The sequence below is a fragment of the Bos indicus genome, chromosome 16, assembly GCF_029378745.1.
Source record: "Bos indicus isolate NIAB-ARS_2022 breed Sahiwal x Tharparkar chromosome 16, NIAB-ARS_B.indTharparkar_mat_pri_1.0, whole genome shotgun sequence".
Lineage (NCBI taxonomy): Eukaryota > Metazoa > Chordata > Mammalia > Artiodactyla > Bovidae > Bos > Bos indicus.
In genome coordinates, this window is record NC_091775.1 from 81,163,732 (window position 1) to 81,183,823 (window position 20,092).

Genomic DNA, 20,092 nt, shown 5'->3' on the forward strand with positions numbered 1-20,092 from the left:
GGCCAGTCCCACTCCTGATAAATGCACGTGTGAAGAGCGTGTGACCCAGCCCGGGGCCCCGGAGCCGCACCCCACCCTGAGGAGGCCCCTGCCCCTGCTCCCGTCCCACAGGCCTTCACCAGGAGCTGGGTGCCGCCCCTCCCCGCCTCAGGGTCTGCCCCCAACTGAGGGGCTCTGCCTTGTCCGGCCTCTCTGTGTCCCCCAGACTCCCCCCCAGGAGTCGTCCACGGCCTTGCAGTTGATACGGGACCCCCCTGGCCAGCCCCGGGGAGGCTGTGAGCGATGGTGTCACCATGGTGGGCACCTGTGCCCTCCTTCCTGGTTCCCCTGCCCGGGTTCCCTCACTGGTGGAGGGCGGGGGCAGAGGAAACCTGGTTGCTCTGGCCGGGAAGCAGCCACCCTCCAGCGCCGGCCCTGGGCAGGGTCATGGCGGGAGGGACGGCCAGGCCGAAAGCACCCCTATCTCCCAGTCTCCATGGACAGAACACACTCGGCCTCAGGCTTCACCACACCCTTTATTGCCCTTCACAGCTCAGGGCCGGCGTGCAGGCCGCCCTCCCGGGGAAGCGGGGCCACAGTGGGCTTGCCGGGCCGGCACCGCCTCCTGCACAGCAGCGCCTGGGCAAGTCACGGCAGCCCGTCCGAGAGCGCGCTGTTGAGGCAGCTGTAGAGGTGGATGTACTCCTCCTGGGGGCAGGCGGGGGGCCGCAGTGAGGACAGGGAGGCTGCACGGCCTCCATGGGCAGCAGGGCCCCAGACGGCCCGGGGCAGACCCCTCGCGCCCCCACGTTCCGAGGCTGAGCCCCGGGGCCGCTCACCAGCGTTGGGGTCATGAGGCCACAGGCCTGTGACTGCTGCAAGGCCACGGTGAAGATGTCCACGGCGCCCTCGGCCCCTGCCTGCTGCAGCAGCTGCTCCAGGGCCAGGAAGGTGCCCAGCTGGGCCGCATCCTTGCTGCAATTGACCTCAAGTTGGAGGAGCACCTGGGGGCCTGGGCCGGGGGGCTGGGGGGCCGGGGAAGGACACCCAGGAGAGCCACCGCCAGCCTGGGCCTAGGCTGAGGGGCACAGGTTCCCAGAGGGTGTCGGGACAGAGCGAGGAGGGGGCCATGTCGTCTGGCCCTTGCCCCGAGCCAGGAGGCCATGTGTGCTCCGCCCGCTCCCCGGGGCCCCGTCCAGCGGCACCTGCAGTGGCTGAGCAGCGTGCCTGGCTGCTCAGTGTCCCAGGGGCAGCACCGGCCCACGGCGGCCAGGAAGGGCAGCAGGGTCTCGGGGGGGAGCACCTGGCCCGGCTCCCCGCATGGAAACTGCAGCCGCTGCACCGGCCTCTCCTTCCCGCTCGCCTTCTGGGCAGAGACATTGGCACGGCTGCCCGGGGGACCCGCGGCTCCGTGGAGCCCCCCCGACCACGCGGCCCAGCTTACGTGTGTGACGTGAAGGAAGGTGCAGGGCCAGCCTGCAGCACTGCCATCCGCCACCCAGCGCACGGTCACCGTGTCTGTGACGACCGGCTGCGTCTCCGTGGGCCAGAATTCCTGTGGCAGACCCATTCGGGCTGCTCGGCCAGCCGGCCTGACCCCGCCCGTGGCCCGCACCGTGCCCCACTCCAGCCCCCGGCGGCCCAGCCTCTGCTCTGCCCCTCACCTTCTCCTGGGGGTCCGGTGGGCACAAGGAGACCAGCACGCAGGCCCCATGCTCCCACACCAGCTCCCAGAGTTCAGCTGGCCCCGCGGGGCCAGTCAGCACCACATGGTCGCGGCCAGAGGGCCCGCCCTGCAGAGCACAGGATGTCCCTACCATCTCAGCTCTAGGGCCCCCAGCACCCCAGGCCTGCCCACACAGTCAGAGGGCATGTGCTCACGGGGAAGAGCCAGGCTTCAAGCATCTCCCCAGCCGGGCCGCTCTCTGCCGAAGGGGGCCGCTCGTGACAACAGCCATCTGCAGGAGGGGGCAGGGGTGAGCCTGCCGGAGGCCCAACCCCGCCCGTGCCCCGTGCCCGGTCTACCCGAGCCCAAGCGTCCGCCGGCACTCATTGGAGGCTGTGCCATCCTGCTCACCCCGGGGAGACGGCATCCCAGAGCCGGCCTCGTTTTTCAGGGCCTGGAGCAGGAGCTGGGGTGCGAGGGGGCGGGGGTGGGCGCTGTGAGGCAGGCCGGGTGCAGAAGCGCTGGCTCGAGGGGACCCCACGCCACCCTGCCCAGCCCCCGGCCACCTGGTGCTCCCCAAGGAAGCCCGCGTTGCCGTCGGCAGCCCGCTCCGCGCACACCCGGGCAAAGTTCCTCACGGGGATGGGCTGTGGCCTGCAGGGGGCACCGGCCACATGGGGGGTGCCCGGGGCTGCCCAGTGCCCGCTGTGGGTCTCTGCAACCCTGTGTGGATGGAGTCAGCGGCCTGGTAGTAGGAGGGAGGGGGACCCCACCCCCTCCAGCAGCTCCCGGAGCACACGTACTCAGCAGTGCGGCTGCTGGGGGGCCCTTCCAGGACCCTGCTCAGGAGGCATCTGTGCAGGAAGACGTACTGGCTCTGGTGGGGGGGCGGGGAGGCTGGCTAAGGGGCTGTGACCCAGCAGATGGCTTCCAGACTTCCGGACCCAACCATCCCGGTGGCCGGCACAAGGGAGAACCTCTGGGAGTCCTCCTGTGGGGCCCCGTGTGAGAGCTGGCGGGGGGCCACCCACCAACCCCCGCGGACCCCCGCCCAAAGGGAAACAAGCCCCTTTAGGAGGGTGGCTGTCCCTCAGGGTCCTTCCCTGCCCCCTGGAATCCTGTGGCAAGGCCACTGGCCCTGCACCCTCGAAGGCGCCCTGCGGCCCTGCCCACCGCACCCTCCCGCGCCCCCGCCGCGGGCCCACCGGGGTCTGGATCATGAGTGGCCGGTGCAGGCGCAGCATGTGCACCGCGTGGAACGCGTCCACCACCTGCTCCTCCTCCAGCTGCCGCAGCAGCCGCCACAGGGCCACGAAGGTGCCCGAGCGGCCCACACCCGCGCTGTGGGGACATAGGGCCAGGCCGTGAGGGGCCTCCCCGTGCCCCCAGCCCAGGGCCTGCCTTGCCTGCAGGGCGGGCCCTGGAGGACGGAGGGCCCAGGGCAGGGGCTCCCGTGCCCCCCACCCGCCGCCTGCCTCACCTGCAGTGCACCAGGAGGGGCCCTGCGCCCACGGCAGCCCTCGCCTGCTCCCGGGCCAGCTCCACAAAAGCCAGCAGGGAGCTGGGGGCCTCGGGGACACTGTGGTCCGGCCAGGTGGTGAACTGCAGCTGCTTCACCCTCCGCAGCTGCTGCTGGGCAGCCTGGGGGTGGGGCGGGGGTCCTCTCTCAGCCCTCATCCTGCCACCAGACCCTGCGGGTGGGCTTAGACACCCCGCCCCCAGGATGTTGCCCTCACCTCCTCCAGCCTCCCGGGGAGTCTGCCCGCTGGGGGTGCCCAGGCAAGGGGCACCGCTGCCCCAGGAGGTCACGGCCCGGGAGGCAGATGGGGCTCGGGGGCCTGAGCCAAGCGCAGCACAGGCGGAGACGTCCCTTCTCTCCCGGCCTTGGATGACCCTGAGTCTCCCCTCTGCCTCCCAGCCCTTCCATAACCACCAGCCTCCCGGGCTGGCAGGAGGCCAGAGACCCAGGGGTGAGCTGCCCCTCCCACGAGAGTGCCCCCCGCTCCCCTTGCGGGCACACACGTGGTGCAGCTGGAATTCCCGCGTGGTCCACTCGTCCTGGGGCTGCTCGGCCAGCAGGCAGATGGTGACGGGCCCGTGGGTGACCGGGCTGGAGTCGGCTGGCCAGTAGTGCTCGCACAGCACCTAGGGCCGGAGGGCAGCGTGGGGATGCGGGGCGGGGCGGCTGGGCCCAGCCACCCTAGCTCGGTCGGCATCCCTCCCACCCTCCTTCTAGGCCGCCCTCCTCGTCCAGAAGCCACTCCGTCCCAGACGGGCCCCAGCATCCCCACCCCAGACCTCAGGTGGCCCCTGGGGCTTCCAGGCAGTGCCCGGGCTCCTGGGGCAACTGCACAGCCTTACTCAGGGTCACCTGGCTGGGCCACACCGCTCCACAGGAGGGCTCAGAGGTGTGTCCAAAGCAAAGACGGACTGCCCTGTCTCCACCACCCCTGGCCCTGGGCCGGGAGCAGGAGGGGGCACTGTAGAAACAGCAGAGGCAGCAGAGGCGAGTCCAGCTGGGAGCCTGGGTGCCAGATCCGCGTCCCTGTCCGCCTCCCAGACCCACAGCCAGGCCTGTGGGCAAAGCCTGCCGCCTGGTGGCCACCTGGGGCTGCAGCGTGCTCACCCGCCCGTTCTCCATGCCCACCGTCAGCATGACGATGACGTGGACCTGCTGCTCCCACACCAGCCTCCAAAAGTCCGCCAGGGTCTTCTTGAGAGGCCCCTGGGTGGCGATGAACTCCTGCGGGTGGGTGTAGCCCTGGCACGGGGGACGGGAAGACATGAACCGGGGCCCCCAGCACACAGCTGTGCGTCCACGCGGGGGCTCTGCAAGTGAGGACCGCGTGTGCATGCTGGCACGTGTGCACACACGTGAACACACGTGCACCAGGAACCCAAACGGGAGGGTGGCTCGGAGACAGCCCTACCTGGAAGGGACGGTGCCAAGACTGGAAGGGCCCCAAGGAGCCTCCCCTGGCCGGCTGCCCACACCACCTGCATCCCCCTGGGCTCCACTGCCCGCCCAGCGGCCCCGCCCCGCCTGGCGGTCGCCCCTCTCCAGCAGCCCCACTGCCTCTCCTGCCTCCACCCGACGACCCATCCAGCTCTGTCCGCAGGTCCCCCCCAGCTCTTCTCCAAGTCTTTCCAGGGACATCCACCCCCTCACTGCTCATCAGGATCCTGTGTCAAGAGCCCAGATATCTCTCCTCTAGGAAGCCTTTCTTGACGTCTAGTCCTGGGTGGACTAAGTGTTTCTACTGAGCACGTGTGTCTCACACACACACGCACACAGACCCAGACACACACGCACAGACACATGCACACACAGACACGCACGTGCATAGACACATACACATACACACGCAAACGCATGCACACACAGACATACGCACAGGCACACACAGACACACATGTGCACACACAGAGACACACAGAGACACACACGCACACAGACACACACACACACACACACAGACACACATGCGCTCTTTTGAAGGGCGGAGTCTGAGCAGCCGCGCCCCACCCCCTTCAGGCCCAGCAAAGGACACACAGACACACAAGCGGGCGGTCTTCATGGACGCCCGGGGCAGGACAGCATGCCTGCACGCGCAGTGGACACCACAGCCAGCCTCGGGCCGCCCTACCGGAATGAAGCTAGCGTTGATGTAGTCAGAGTGGGGCTTCCCGTCCAGCAGGGCCAGCCTGACCCGGGAGTGGTCGTCTGCAGACGGTAAGGTGTGCGTTGGGAGCGGGCGCAGGCAGGCCGCTCCGGGCCAGCCGCAGCCCCGCCCGCCCACCGCCGCGCTCACAGGGCAGCACGTGAGGGTAGCGGTTCTTGGTACTGTTGGCAGGGTGCTCAGCCTCCAGCCTAGGCTGCTCCTTGCCCACCTCCTTCAGCTCCTGCAAAGATCGGGGCCGGGACAGACCCACGTTGCCCCCCACACCAGACAGGGGTCCCCCAGAGCCCTGTGGGCAGAGGCCTCACCTCAAACTCCTGAAAGAAGGCCTGGCAGGCGTGGGCACTCTTGCTCTCAAAGCTCTGCTGGAAGCTGTGCGCGGGGATGGGCCGGTGGGTCCGCCTGGGTCGGGGAGGCAGAGGGCCTGGTGTGCGGAGTCCTGCCCTGGTGCCAGCGGACGTGGGCACACAGCCCTGGGCTCCAGCCGGGGGACGCAGGGCGGGGGGCAGACAGGACGACACGTGGAGGTGGGCGGGAGTCTCAGAGGGCCAGGCCCTGAGCCCTAAGGACGCTTTGGGAGTCTGCTCAGTGTGAGGCCAACATCAGGAGGCAGAGGTGTGACCCGAGGGTAGATGAGGGCCCAAGGCCGAGAGAAAGAAGAAAGCGACTCGGCCTGAAGCCATCAGGTGCTTGGTCAGGGCCCAGGTGAGGATGGGTGGGGAGTCGAGGTTGGGGCTGAGGGGCTGAGGGCGCGGGTGGGTGCTCACCGCAGGTTGTAAGCCGTCAGCTCCTGGGAGCGCAGGCTCTTCTCCGCCCTGCAGGGGTGTCCGGGTGGTGGGAGGCTGTCCGGGCCCTCCCCCAGCCTCCCCGGTGGTGGGCAGCCCTCCCCTCACTCACCTTTGCCCCTTCACTCGCCTCCCGCACAGCAGGCCCAGCCAGACCAGGGCTAGCACGCTGGCCACGATGCCCGCTGTCACTGGGAGGGGCACCGCCCAGGACGGGCTGGTCCGGGGCTCTGTGGATGGCAGGTGGGGGTGAGCTAGGGGCCTGGAGCTGTCCTGCAGCAACACGCCTGCTCACCGGACCTGTGGCCCTCTGGGGAGGACACACAGGCAGAGCCCCCGGAAGCGGGGGGCGCCCCAGATGGGGACCGAGCACAGTCCCCCCAGCTCCAGGTAAGGGGGCCCCCCCGCAGCCCCTGATGAACTGGGTGGTCCCGCCCACCTCGCACTGGGAGGTCCTGAACCCCGTCGGGGAGAGGAGGGCGGGGCCTGGCTGCCCTGTCCATCGGGTCACCTCACAGCCCTGGGCTGCGGAGCTTTGGAAACGGAGTAGCTCAAAGTTCGGATTTGCTACAAGTGTGAAATGCACACAGGAGCGCAGAGCCTTACTGATAAAAAAATAGATGCAAACTATCTCATTATTTTAAGAATTGATCACATGTTGATAGATTTTCAGTATCTCAGTTTAAAGAAGATGTTGCTGAGATTAATTTGTCTGTTTGCTTCTTTTTCGAGTGCTGCTAGGCATGCTGACTCCCACGTGTCTCTCACTCGCGGCTTCCTGATGTCTCTACCGCTTCAGTGCTACCCCAGAATCTCGCAGGGTGGAGGCAGGGGGGTAGACAGGTTTCTTCCACGTCTGCCTGCCCACTGCTCCCCAGCCCACCCAGCCCTCCTGAACCATCTGCCTCCCGGCCCAGGGGCTCCCAGCACTGCCTCGCGGGATGGGTCCCCACCAGTGGCTGGGACAAGGCTCAGAAGAGAGGTTCCAGCAGCAGCTCCCAACCCGGGATCCACTGGGAGCCCCTCCGGGCGCCTGCCTACCTGAAAAGGCTGAGAAGGCGATGAGGGTGTCAGGGCTATGCCTGGAAAAGGCCACGACACTGAACCTGGGGCAGAGGAGCAGGAAGCTGAGTCCCGGGCAGCAGGAGCACCCCCTACCTGCGGAGCCTGAGATCCCATCCCTGAATCTGCAGAGCGCCCACCGCCTCCCGCAGCAAAGTGCAACAGAGCCCACCCCTACCCCGCCTGGAAAGAGCCGTGGACGGGGGCGCTCCAGGCGTGCCCTGCCTGCCAGGAAGCCCCACGTGTCTCCCCTGCATCAGCACAGGCTCTGGTTGGCATGAGGCACGAACGGCCCCAGTGAAACCCGGAGTACCCCCCTCCGTCAGCCGCGGCCCTCACCGATACCGGGAGCCTGGCCTGAGCCGCCCGTTACATATGTCGCGGGTCTGGCCGCAGTCGTCTGTGCCCACAGGCACCGGCCAGGATGTGGGCGCGGCCCAGGGCCCGGCGTAGAAGGGGTTGGAGAGCAGCACGGCCAGGTAGGCGTCGCGGCCCCCGTAGTAGTGGTCGAACCACGTGCAGTTGATGGCTTCGCGGGGAGGCCGGGCCACTGGGAGAGGAGCAGATGGGCAGTGGGGCCCGGGCTGCCCTGCATTGCTGGACATGCCAGTCTCGCGCTCCAGAATGCCCCACGCCCTTCCTGTGCCGGGACACTCCCCAACCCCGACATCCATTCTGCCCGTGTCAGCGCCCGGCCCCTCACCAGCCCTGCCAGGTGGTAGCCGGGGGCCCCCACTGCGTGGCCGGGACTCACGCGACATGTTGGTGCTGGCGATGACCCCATACCACTGGATCTGCCCGTCCTCCTCGCCAAACATGCCCTGGGCGATCAGCACACCCATCCCCGTCTCGGGCTCCAGCCGGGGGGCTGCAGCCAGCTCCGGGGGGTGCCAGGCTGGGAGCGGAGGGGGAGTGAGGCGCTGAGAGCTGCCCCCAAGGGCAGGGCTGTGCCCAGGCTGGGCCGGGCACCCGGGCATGAGCCGCGCAGGGTAGTGGCATCCGGGACAGGGCCCAGGCGGGGGCTGGGGGAGGGCCCCGGGGGTGCGGGCCAGAGGCACCTACCCTCGGGCACAGTGGCGCACACCAGGCTGACCACCCGGCTCCACAGGCCGTTCCTGCCCAGCACCGAGAGGCTGAGGCGGTAGGACGCAGCGGGCGCCAGGGGGGCCAGCAGGAGGGCGCCCCCGGAGGTGTTGGCCCGGAAGATGAGCTGGGCGGCCCCTCCCGCTGCCAGCTGCTCCGCCACCACCAGACAGGTGTCCACATCCCCCGTGGGCACTGTCCAGACCAGGGCCAGGCGCGTGGCCTCGGGCTGGCACTGCACGTCCTCCACCGGGTCAGGCTCTGTGGGTTCAAGAGTTCCGTGTCGAGTGGGGGTCAGTGCACCTGAGAGGGGCTAGAATGCAGAGGCTCAGAGGCACTGGGCACTTTTACCCCAAAATGGGGCAATGACAGCAAGGAGAAATAAGCGCTCCTCCAGACCTCCCCGCTCCCTGCACCCATCTGGAGAGCGAGGGGCGGCCCAGGGCGGGAGGGCAGGGCTCCCACTGCACGAGAAGGCGCGGGGCGGGATGGCTCAGGGCTCAGGGTGCCCCACCCCCCGACAGACGCCCACATACCCACGGGCAGCAGCACAGGGTGTGTGGAGGCCTGGAGGGGCCCTGCCCGGCACTGCACCGTCAAGGACAGGTTGCGTCCAGGCGTGAGGTCCCTCAGGACCAGGCGGGCTTGGCCCAGGGCCAGGGGCTGCTCCCGGGACAGGAGCCTGGCCCCCGAGAGCTGCGCATGGCAGGCTCCGTGCCCCAGGGGGCCGCTGGCCCAGGCCAGGCTGACCACGGCGCTGCCCGCCTGCATGGACACCAGCAGCTCTGCGGGCACCACTGGGGCTGTGGGAGGAGAGCAGGGAACCTCTGACCCCATGCAGGGCCCTTGTCCACAGGCAGAACGAGGGGCTGGGGGCGGGGGCGCCCCCCAAGGGAGGGGCTCCAGGTGGCCCTGCCCACCGCTCCACCCCTCCCCGTCCCCACGCCCACTCACGGGTCCAGCCGGCAGCGCTGGCTGCCACCGCACGGAGGGGCCCGGCCTGCGTGACCACCTCCACCTTGTACTCAGTGCCCGGAGTCAGAGCCAAGAAGCTGGCGCTGTCCACATGGGCCCCCACGGGGCTGGAGCGCACCTGGACGCCCGCCTGGTACAGGGTCACCCGGTAGCCATCCCGGCCCCCCAGCGCGTGGACCCAGGACGCCCGGAGCTGGGTGGCGCCTTCACTGGTCACATTCACCAGGGCAGGGGCGAGGGGGCCTGCAGGGAGAGTGGGGTGGGGTTGGAGAAGGGAGGTATAGGACCTGAACTGTGTCCCCCAAATTCACGTTCACCTCCTGACCCTCAGGACCCAGAACGTGCTCGGAGATGCAGCCTCGAAAGAGGGGATTAAGGCCAAAGGAAGTCACTGGGGTGGGTCCTGGCCCAGAGGGGACTGGGGCAAGGACACAGGCAGGGACAGCCCTGCGGCCCCGGAGGAGAGGGCGGGACACAAGCCAGGGCCTCAGCCTGTGCCCCCAGAACTGCGGGGGGCCTGTGTGAGGCCCCTCTGCAGACGGCACGGGCAGGGTAGGGGGGCAGCCCAGCCTCTGCTCCTTCCTCCGTGAAAGGCCCCCGTCCACCCTTGGCAGGGTTGGGAACACTGGCTCAGGTGACCCCACCCCGACCCTCCCCAACAGCCAAGTCCAGGGTCTGGACAGACTGCACCCTGCACCACCCGAAGGCTTCAAGCCAGCACCTTCCCCAGCCCAGCTCCAGCTTCAGGTTAGAGGCCGGGTCTGGGGTCTAAGTGGGGCCTCTGCCCCCTCCCCTGAGCCAGGGCCCGGGCTGTGTGGCAGACACCTCTGTTGTAAACTGAGGCTCAGAGAGACACAGAGAGGGACAGGCCTGCTCAGGGCTCAGCCGGTTAGAGCCTCAGGGTCCTGGAGACGGGAGGACCAGGCGGGGTGGGCCCACCACGGTGGAGGGGGCGCAGCAGGGCAGGGGGCCACTGTGTCCAACTGCACGGGGCAGGGTGTGGGCCCCCAGGGGGGATTCCCGGCCCATCATGTGGCTCTGGAAGGAGGGACACGCCCGGTGCTTCAGTAATCGAGACCCTTCACGGGAGACCCTCTGAGATGGAGGCCCTCGTGCCCGGCTGCGGTTTCAAGAATTAAGTGAGAGAATGCTGAGCGAGGGGCCCGGCAGCAGGGTGGGGGGTCCCTGATACTGGCCATGAGAGAGCGTGGGGGACCCACCACGGTGCTGCATGAGAGCAAAGCTGGGTCCCGCCCACCTGCCTCTCACCAGGAGGGCGGGACCCAGGGGCTCCCAGCTGGCAACAGGTATCCTGGTGCCCTAGGGCCGGGGAGCAGCTGACGTCAACCCAGAGGCCTGCTCACCGACCACAGGGCTCAGGGGTCAGCCCCCGGGACACCCAGCAAGGGCGGTCGGTGGGGTGGGCAGGGCACTCACGCGTCCAGCCCGTGGCGTTGGCAGCGCTGCTCTCGTCGGGGCCCCGCAGGGTGGCCAACCACACCAGGAACTCAGTGCCTGGAGCCAGCCGGGTCCAGGAGAAGGTCTGCACCTCAGGGCCCAGGGTGTCCTGGCCCTCCAGAGCCGGGGGCCGCAGGCAGTAGAGCCGCAGGAGAAAGCCGTCCCTGCCCCCCGCGGGGGGGCTCCAGACTGCCCTCAGGGCAGGGGGCTGGGCGGCCAGGCCCAGGCTCAGGCTGACGGGCGGCGCAGGGACTGCAGAATGAGCAAGAGGCGGATTCGAGCCCCCTGCCCAGCCCCGGGCCGCACGCTCAGTGCTGGTCTCCAACACGGCCTGCCTCGACTCAGCTGCCCCCATGCTTCCCAGGAAAGCCTCTTGGCCAGCTCAGTCCCTGCCCCACACCTGCTCCCTTCCCTGCTTCCCAGGCCTCAGCTCCAAGGGTGACTTTGTTCTGCCTGTACCACCCCAGCACTGGCCGCCCCAGGCTCACACCAGGACTGGGCCTCCCTGCGAGCTCCTTCCCTCTCTCTTTCTCCCCAATCTCAGGGCCTGGGGACACACCCCCCTCACTAAGGCCCCTCTCTGCCCACCTTACTCAGACCCATGTGCTCCTCAGCCCACTCCCCTCCTCGGGGAAACCTTCCTTGACCCCTAAGGTGGCCCTTCTGTGAGCCCTCAAAGATTAGCCATAACCACAGAACATTCCTCATAGTCCTTGATCTTAAACCCATGAGGACAGAGACTCACACGGTTCAAACACACTGTGCGTGCACACTTGCTCTATGATATACACACCAATGTAAGCCACTTTAATAGACACACTGACCGTATGTTTACTTGTCTGTCTGCTTTTCTACACTATCTTCTTCATAATTTTTAGCTTTGGCATGTAACCCCATACCTAAGCATGGAAGGCATTCTTTAAATATTTGTTGGAAGGATGAATGGATGGTTGGGAGGATGAATGGATGTTTGGAAGGATGGATGGATGGATAGATGGTTAGAAGGATGGATGGTTGGATGGTTGGAAGGATGGATGGATGGTTGGAAGGATGGATGGATGGATGGATGGTTGGAAGGATGGATGGATGGATGGATGGTTGGAAGGATGGATGGATGGTTGGAAGGATGGATGGACAGTTGGAAGGATGGATGGTTGGATGGATGGTTGGAAGGACAGATGGATGGATGGATGGATGGATGGATGGGTGGATGGTTGATGGATGGATGGACGGTTGGAAGGACAGATGGATGGATGGATGGATAGTTGGAAGGATGGATGGTTGGATGGTTGGAAGGATGGATGGATGGTTGGATGGATGGATGGTTGGAAGGACAGATGGATGGATGGATGGGCGGTTGGAAGGATGGGTGGATGGTTGGATGGATGGATGGATGGTTGGAAGGAAGGTTGGATGGGTGGATGGATGGATGGATGGATGGTTGGAAGGACAGATGGATGGATGGATGGATGGACGGTTGGAAGGATGGGTTGATGGATGGATGGTTGGAAGGAAGGGTGGATGGTTGGATGGATGGATGGTTGGATGGTTGGAAGCATGGATGGATGGTTGGATGGATGGATGGTTGGAAGGACAGATGGATGGATGGATGGATGGTTGGAAGGATGGGTGGATGATTGGATGGATGGATGGATGGTTGGAAGGATGGATGGATGGATGGTTGGAAGGACAGATGGATGGATGGATGGATGGACGGTTGGAAGGATGGGTGGATGGATGGATGGTTGGAAGGAAGGGTGGATGGTTGGATGGATGGATGGTTGGAAGGATGGATGGATGGTTGGAAGGACGGGTGGATGGTTGGATGGGTGGGTGGATGGATGGTTGGAAGGAAGAGTGGATGGTTGGATGGATGGATGGTTGGAAGGATGGGTGGATGGGTGGACAACTGACCCAATGGCATGAGGTGGGGAATGCTTGCAAACAGGTCATGAAACACCCTATCCTGACTAGATGCATGGCCTGAGTCAGGCACACAGAGGAAGGTGTGTGAAGGATGTTGGTACCCACCCCACTGCCCAGGGCTGGCCTCCCAGGGGCCACAGCCGGGAACTCACGTGTGCAGGCGCGAGCCCTTTGGATGCTGGAGCTGAGGTTTCCCGCCCGAGTCCATACAGACACGGTGTAGCAGGAACCGGGCACCAGATCCGGCAGCATCAGGCTGGTGTTGTCTGGGCCCAAGTTGACAAGACCGCCCGGCGAGCTCTGGCTGCCCTCCTGGTGCCAGCTGACCCTGTAGCCTTCCCGCGGCCCTGCTGCTGGGGCCCAGCCAATGGTCAAGGTGGAGGGGCTATCCCTGCCGGTGACCTCGAGTGACTGTGGCGTGGGGGGCCCTGACAGAGGAGAGGGTGGTAAGGAGGCCGCGCATGGTGTGTGGGCCTGTGATAGCCCCTCTCCACCCAAGGCAAAGCCCCTCGGCCACCGGGACGCAGTGGCCGGCACTCACCGGTGTGGCCTGTGGGGCTTGCGGAGGCAGTGCCCAGAGCGGAAACAGCGTCCACCTGGGAGCGGGCCCCAGGCCCGTGGAGTGTGACCAGGGTGACACCAGGTGCCCCCGAGACATTTCTGAGGAGGCAGGGGGCTCCCTCGGTGTAGGGCAGTATCTGGCTCCCAGGCTCCTCGCTGGCCTCCGGCCTGTCCAGGGGCAGCTCGGTACCACTGCCCTGCGGGCGCTGGGCTAGAGCATCTGGAGGGGTGTGGGCCCTGGATGGTGAGGGTCCACTGCTCTCAAGGCAGGTGCCCCTGGGCAGGACCCCAGCCTGTTCCCCACCAGCCCAGACTCACCGCCCAGCCAGGCAGTGGCCTGGGCCCGGGCCTCGTAGGGCCCTGCCAGAACTCTCAGCTCCAGAGCGTAGTGTCCAGATGGCAGGGGCCTCAGGAACGTGATGTTGAGGGCCCCAGGGCCCAAACTTAGGGTCTTGTCCACAGGCCCGCTCAGCCTGAGCAGGTAACCCTCCCGGGCCCCCGGGCCCACCTTCCAGCTGGCCCTGAGCCCTGGGGGCTGGGGAGCGAGCCCCAGGTCCCGGGGCGTGGAGGGACCTGGGGGGAGGGAGACACGTGCAGAAAGTCCTTGCAGCCGGCCGGCTCCTTCCTGTGCGCCCTGGACAGGCCACATGTTGGGCGAGTCCTGGGACCCAGCCAAGGACACAGAAACAGAGGAGAGCACTCCCAGTACCAGACCTGGCACCCCCTCACAGCACGGCCGCTGTGGTCCCCTTCGAGGGGCAGAGGCCAAAGCACAGAGAGAGCGAGCACTCTGTCTGGAGACCCACAGGCAGGCAGTGGCAGCAGTGGGTCCCGGGGCTCAGCCCAGCCCAGACACTCCCGAGCCTGGGTACTGGTCCCTGTCTCTCCACCATCATGGGGGACAGCATGACTTATGGGGGTTAAATGACATGCCACACAGAAGCACCTGGCATGGCACTGGCACACGGCAATCATCATCACTGTCACCTTTGGGGTGGGGTCTTTTTTACCACCAGCCAGCAGGCGGGCACCCTCGGGCCTCACCCCTTCCCTGCAGGACCCTGGACGCCCCCCGCATAGCCGGATCAGCCCGCTTGGCTGAGGGACCTCTGCAGTGGCCAGCCAATCCCCAGCACTCACGGGTCCACTCAGTGGCACTGGGCCCCACTGCCCAATGAGGCCCAGCGACAGCGCTAAGTTTCAGCGTGTAGGGAGTTCCAGGAGAGAGGCACGGGAAGGTGTGACTGGAGACACCTCGTGTGACGCCTGCCGTCAGGTTGAAGCCACTGAGGAGGTCCGTGAGCAGGAGGTGCAGCCAGGCGGCCCCCCCAGAGCTGTACCAGGAAGCCCGCAGGGCTCTGGTGCCCAGGGCGCGCAGCGCCAGCTGCCCTGGAGGCACAGGAGCTAGAGGAGGGTGGGCAGGGTAGAACCGGGCTGGAGAAGGGGCCCAACCAGGGACCCGGCACCAACCCCGCACAGGAGCCAGGAGCCCGGCACATTGGCACGTGGCTCTGGACCACCTCCTACCCCCAACCGGCTGTCACCTGGGGCCTTGCCAGGCGTGGGCCCTACCTGTCCACTGGCGAGTGCTGGTCTTCGCTTGGAGGTGGGCGGCCCAGGTGGTAATCTCCAAGCCGTACTCACTGCCCGGTAAGAGGTGGCTAAAATTGTAGGACAGGGTGCCGGCGGACGTGGAGACATTGTGAACCACTGTCTGGGACTCCAGATGGCAGAGGACAAGCTGATAGCCATCCTGCCCCCCGGGAGCAGAGCCCCACGAGGCCTCCAGGCTGGATGGGCTCTCAGAGCCGTGGAGCTTCAGGTCCTGGACAGTGGACGGGGCTGCGGTGAGGCAGAGAGCAGCGCTAGGTTCAGGGCCGGGCATCACCTCTGCTTCTAACGTTCCTCGACAGGTCACTGTACCAGCGTGGTCCCCAGAGTCCTCACCATCCTGCTTGGCCACGCCTCCGCCCTCAGACCACGCCTCCGCTCTCAGACCACGCCCCGCCCGCAGGCCCCGCCCGCCCGTAGATCACGCCCCCTGCCGGCAGGCCACGCCCCCATCAACTGGACCTACCCGCAGGCCACGCCCCACCTGCAGGTCCCCCGCCCCCAGGCCACGCCCCCGCCCTCAGACATGCCCCCTGCCAATAGGCCCCCCCACAGACCACGCCCCCGCAATCAGGCCCCGCCCACAGGCTCGCCTGCCCTTGTCCACAGGCCACGCCCCCGCCCCAGGCCCGCCCCCGCCCGCAGGCCGCGCACCTGTGAGCGCAGTGAGGCTGAGGCTGGCGTTCTGCCCGCAGGGGCGCACGGCCGTCACCTCCAGCTGGTAGCGACTTCCTGGCACCAGGTCCCGGAACTCGAAGCTGGACGCGTTGGTGTGAGCCTGGAGCAGCTGCCCTTCAGGGGAGCCACGGGGGCTCAGCCGGCTGAGGCGGAGGGTGCGGCCGAGCCCACCTGGCCCTGGGGCGTCCCAGTTCAGCGTGAGGCTGGCAGACCTGCCCCGGCTGCTGACCGTCACCCTCAGAGGCGATCCTGGGGAACAGGGGTCGTCAGGGCCCCCAGTGCCCTGTACCCTAAAGGAGGCAGGGGCAGGAGGGGCCAGAGTAGAGACGGGCCCAGGGGAGAGACGGCCCTGTTCGCCCGTCCCCTGCCACCTACCTCCACTCGCCCAGCTGGGACCCTCTTCTGGGGGCTGGCACTCGCCTTCCTAAGGAAGGGGTATGAGGGTGGGGGAGAGGGGCAGAGGAAAGGCTGTCCACTTGTCCGTCCCCCACCCCAGGCGTGGCCTAAGGGCAGCAGGCAGGACACCAAGGTGAGGAGGCCCCCAGCCTGGGCAGCTGCCCTGTGTCCTGTGGGACTGGGCAGGAGCTGCCTCTGCCCAATTTCGTGCAGATCAGCCGGGGCCCTTGGGGCAGCGGGAGGCCTGAACACCACAGAGAGCAGCCCCAACCCTGCCACGGCCCCAGCGCCCATCTCACCTTGGCCAAGAAGCCTGGGAGCCAGAGGATCGCCACGAACAGGACTGGGGGTCTCATTCCAGGGAGTCTGCAGGGAGAGCTGGGAGGTAGCAGGAGGGGCCGTCCTGCCCCCCGCTGCTCAGCTCCTGGCTCCCTGGAGAGCTTGGCTGCCTTTCCAACCCAGAGCCTGTTCTCAGCAGGGCCCCGGGAGGGGGGAGGGGGAGCGACTCCTGGCTGCAGACACAGCAGCCTCCCGCTCTGGCCCTACCTCCGGTGCTCTTCAGCAGCTGGCTTTCCAGGCAGGAAGAGACGCAGACCTGGAGAAGCAACGCCCTGGGGTGGGCAGAGACGGCTGACTCCCGATGCCCTGCCCTGGGGAGAGGAGGACAGGGTGTTCGTGTTCCTACCGGGAGGTTCCTGCTGACATCGTGGTGCTGGGAGCTGGGTGCTGGGTGGACGGACAGCTGTGAGCGAGTGTCCCCTTGTGGACACAGAGGAGCATGTTCTAAAGGCCTTTGTTGCAGGGGTGGTGGACCCAGGACAGCCCTCCTGTTTCTCGCCCTTGCGCCACCGGTGAGGAAGCGATGTCCACGGAGGGAAGAGTGAGCCCTGCCCCAGGGTGAACCCGGGTCTCCAGCCTCGGCTCCTTACCCCTGACGGGCTCCTGACCCCTGACGCCTGGGATGTGTGCTTGCCTCCAACCCCCGCCTGCTCCACCTAGACCCTCTCCCCGCCCCACCCCCGGCCGCCCCCTCATGGACACAGGTGCTGCTGAGGCTTAGGGCAGCTGAGAGTTTCCTGCAGCCTGGAGCCAAGGACTCACCAGCCCAAGGCAGCTGACAGGGGAAAGGTGGGGAGGGAGACAGAGGAAAGGACAGGGCCCTGGTCCCCGAGCTGGAAGTAGGGAGGGGGACGCGTAGCACCAGGCAGGTACAGAGACACTGGGCAAGGAGCTGGCTTCTGCGGACCCTTCTATCGCCCCACTCAGCCAGCCCCCAACCTCAGAGCCGCCCACCAACCTCTGGATGGGGCCTGGAAACTCAGCACTGCAGGCCCATCAGATTTTCCAGGTGGCTTGCACGTGTGTGTGTGTGCGCATGCACACATGCATTCTTTCAAACGAGGAGGTGGGGGAACAACCAGGGAAACTGCCGTGAAGGGGGGAGCCCCAGTCTGGCCGCAGGGGGGAAACACTGCACCCTCCCCACCCCTCCCCTGCGGCATGCGCTCAGCTGGACGACAGAGCCTGCAGCAGTGGGATGGAAACGGCCTGATTCAAAATCTAAGTAGAAAAGGTGCACAGGACAGGGGTTTAGGTAAGGGGTGGGGTCTCAGGCTGTGCCCAATAGTCCCCACAAAAGGGGGCCTGCTGGGGACAGCACAGACCCCATGGCTAGGCCTATGGATGGGGCCTGGCCATAGGGACACACCTGTCAGCCCCCAGCCAACCTAGGGGGCAGCCTTGGCCCGGTCGGGGGTGGAGGGGGTGGGAACGCTCGAGAAGGTGAGGAAGACTCAGACGTAGGAAGCAGCCTCCCAGCCCAGCGTCTCTGTTCAGCAGAAAGTACCCCAAGGGCTCTGTCTGGTCCCAGCAGCAGTTCCCACAGACAAACCCACATCCTCCACCTGGAGCCCCAGGGGTCCTCCCGGAGCCTCACTTACTGTTCCTTCTGGGGAGAGCCGGCCGGACGCAGAGGCGGGCAGCGGGCAGTCTGGGCGTGCTGGCTCCCTGGCTCCTGAGTGCCAACAGTAGTCTCCCCTGCTGCATCCTGGCATCTGTCTTCCGGGCTCTCCCCTCCACGCCCACCGCGGCAGCTTGGCCTTGAGCACCCCCACGCCCCGGAAGATAGTCTCCGGGAGGAGAAGGGCAGGAGGCTCTGGATGGCCCAGCCTCCCACACGCTGGAACCTCTCCAGCTCCCTGTATCTCTGTCTCCCCCACATGGCCAGGGACACAAAGCCCGCTGGGCTGGCCCAGGATCTGGAGGTGTGTCGGGCGGGGGACCGGGGATCAAGGTTTCTCCTCCGAGAGGAGCAAAGAGGACGGGGCGGGCGGGGCAGCCGGGCCCCCACAGTGGGCCAGTCCTGAGCCGGCCTCAGGGGCTCTATCAGGGCGCAGCCTTTGACCCCGGGGCAGGCAGGTGCTGCAGGAATAGGGAATTCTCACTGCACCAATACAGTACCCAATACTCCCGACCTTGGGGCTCCCAGCCCTGGACCTGGGGAGTGGTTGGAGGAAGGGGGTGGGGCTCTGCTGAGATGGGGCTCGGAGACCTCAGCCCTGGCGCCCCTGGCCTTCCTGGAGCCACTTCTCCAGCCTACAGCTCCGAGCACCACTGGTCCCGCCCTCTGATCGATGGGGGAGGGGTGCTCCTCGGCCCCCGGGGAGAGGACTCCTGAGAAGCAGGGAGGAGCAGGGACCCTGGTCTCAGCAGGGCTCAGCAGGGGCCTCCTGGCTTCCTGTGCCCCCCACCCAGCTCTGACGCACATTGGCAGGTAGAGAGAGTGGCCTGAGAGCCGCCGTCGGGGCAGGTCCACACAGGAGCTGGGGAGGCTCAGGACGGGAGTCACTCCCACAGCCTCCAGGCCTTCGCCTGCACCCCGAACCCTGGATGGGCAGAGGCCACCCCGGACAGGGCCCAGGCCAGGCTGGGGGCTGTTGCAGGGCCCTGTCTTCTCTGAGGCTTCTGCTGGCGCCTGGCTCCCCCAGCTGTGTCTGCACCTCCAGCGATGTCCAGGCATCTCTTAAGCAGAAAGGGGTGCGGGGTGAGCAGGAGGCAAGGTGAGTGTCGCCCCCAAATACAGCCAAAGGGAACTAAGCTGTCCTTGGGGTCTTACCTGGTGCCCAACCGTTACCCATCTGGCCTCCACCCACTTTCTGCACCTCTGGGCCCCCACCTCTCCAAACAAAAGCACAGCCTCCAGCCCCTCAAACCCTGAGGGGAGGGGCGCTCACAGCCCGCAGGCTCAGACCTTAGGGGCCTGGGGGCACTGGCAGTGTAGTGCGGGGCACACATCCCCGCCTCCTCCCCCCACTCCTGCGGTATCCTAGCTTCCTGTTTGTGATAAGAATCAGCAGCCTGCCCCAGAGAGGGTGGCCTTCTTTCCAACCCCCTCCTGCCCCCTTTCCTTTCCCAGGCCCCCCGCTACCCACTAGTGGAAACACGGGTGGGTTTCAGGCCAGCTAAGCTGGAGGCCACGCCCCCCAGTCTGCCAGGGGTCCCCAGGCTCCTGCCCCATCCCTTCCACCTAGGCTCCCCCGGCTCGGGCCCCCAAACACCAGAGGGCCACCCTGCCCTGCCTGAAAACAGCCCCCCGCCTCCTGCATGCCACCCCCGGCCTGTCGTACACAGCGCTTTTCGCTGTCACCTTCTGATGGCTGAATCAGGGAAGTGGGTGGCGGGGTGAGGATGGGATTGTGGGCGCCCAGAGGGGAGGGGCAGGTGTCAGGGATGTTTCCAGGGGACAGGAACCCAGCAGGGAGCCAACAGGAGGCCTGCTGGGTGAGCCAGGGGCAGGCCAGTGGGGTCTTGGACTTAGGGTCTCCCCTACCCAGGGCCCAGGCTCCAGGCGCCCCAGCAGCACAGCAGACATGGGGGTTGCCTTGTGCGAGAGCCAGAGGTCCACCCTCCATGGGTCGCTGAATAGATGTCAGGGTTCTGGGAGAAGGCCTGTGTGCCTGGGGGTGGGGGAAGCCCCCAGACCCTGCTATGAGGTATCTCTACTGCTCACCTCCAGAGTGGCTGACCTGGCTCAGACCTGCTCAGAGCTGGGGGCCTGGGGTTGACCCTTGTGGCTTGGCCTGAGCCTTTCCTTTCGTGGAGAGAGACTCCTGCCCCCCTTCCCCACCCCCGTGTGTGCCTACTTCTCCCTGTTCCTGGTGGGATTCCCGCAGCTTGAAGGGGCAAGGGCTTCCGGGGGGCAGTCTGGGGTGGGGGTCGGCCCCGCCGTGCCC

At 66.7% G+C, this 20,092-nt stretch overlaps 1 protein-coding gene across 10 annotated transcripts; it reads right to left on the bottom strand.

The window, feature by feature from the left end:
* Positions 1-496: 496 nt before the first annotated feature.
* On the bottom strand, positions 497-19,163 carry LOC139176487 (receptor-type tyrosine-protein phosphatase V-like). 10 transcript variants are annotated; one of them, XM_070768793.1, is made up of 35 exons: positions 17,801-19,160; positions 16,407-16,510; positions 16,160-16,226; positions 15,840-15,888; positions 15,441-15,713; positions 14,748-15,017; positions 14,316-14,579; positions 13,494-13,748; positions 13,156-13,395; positions 12,767-13,042; positions 10,668-10,940; positions 9,210-9,473; positions 8,792-9,058; positions 8,235-8,516; positions 7,927-8,067; positions 7,512-7,722; positions 7,152-7,216; positions 6,223-6,340; positions 6,093-6,140; positions 5,634-5,727; positions 5,458-5,548; positions 5,293-5,369; positions 4,272-4,406; positions 3,668-3,790; positions 3,126-3,286; positions 2,851-2,986; positions 2,449-2,522; positions 2,212-2,368; positions 2,057-2,111; positions 1,861-1,937; positions 1,644-1,772; positions 1,424-1,534; positions 1,185-1,342; positions 819-954; positions 497-687 (listed from the first exon to the last, which is right to left on the bottom strand). In XM_070768793.1, exons 1-35 carry the CDS (start codon positions 17,912-17,914, stop codon positions 628-630), a joined length of 5,355 nt encoding a protein of 1,784 aa, XP_070624894.1. In that variant the 5' UTR covers positions 17,915-19,160; the 3' UTR covers positions 497-627. The 10 variants fall into 10 exon arrangements, 7 of the variants coding, with proteins under 7 accessions (XP_070624894.1, XP_070624893.1, XP_070624896.1 ...); XM_070768792.1 differs by having other exon boundaries at positions 1,185-1,345; XM_070768795.1 differs by lacking the exon at positions 1,644-1,772 and having other exon boundaries at positions 1,185-1,345; positions 17,801-19,161.
* Between the last annotated feature and the right edge of the window lie 929 nt (positions 19,164-20,092).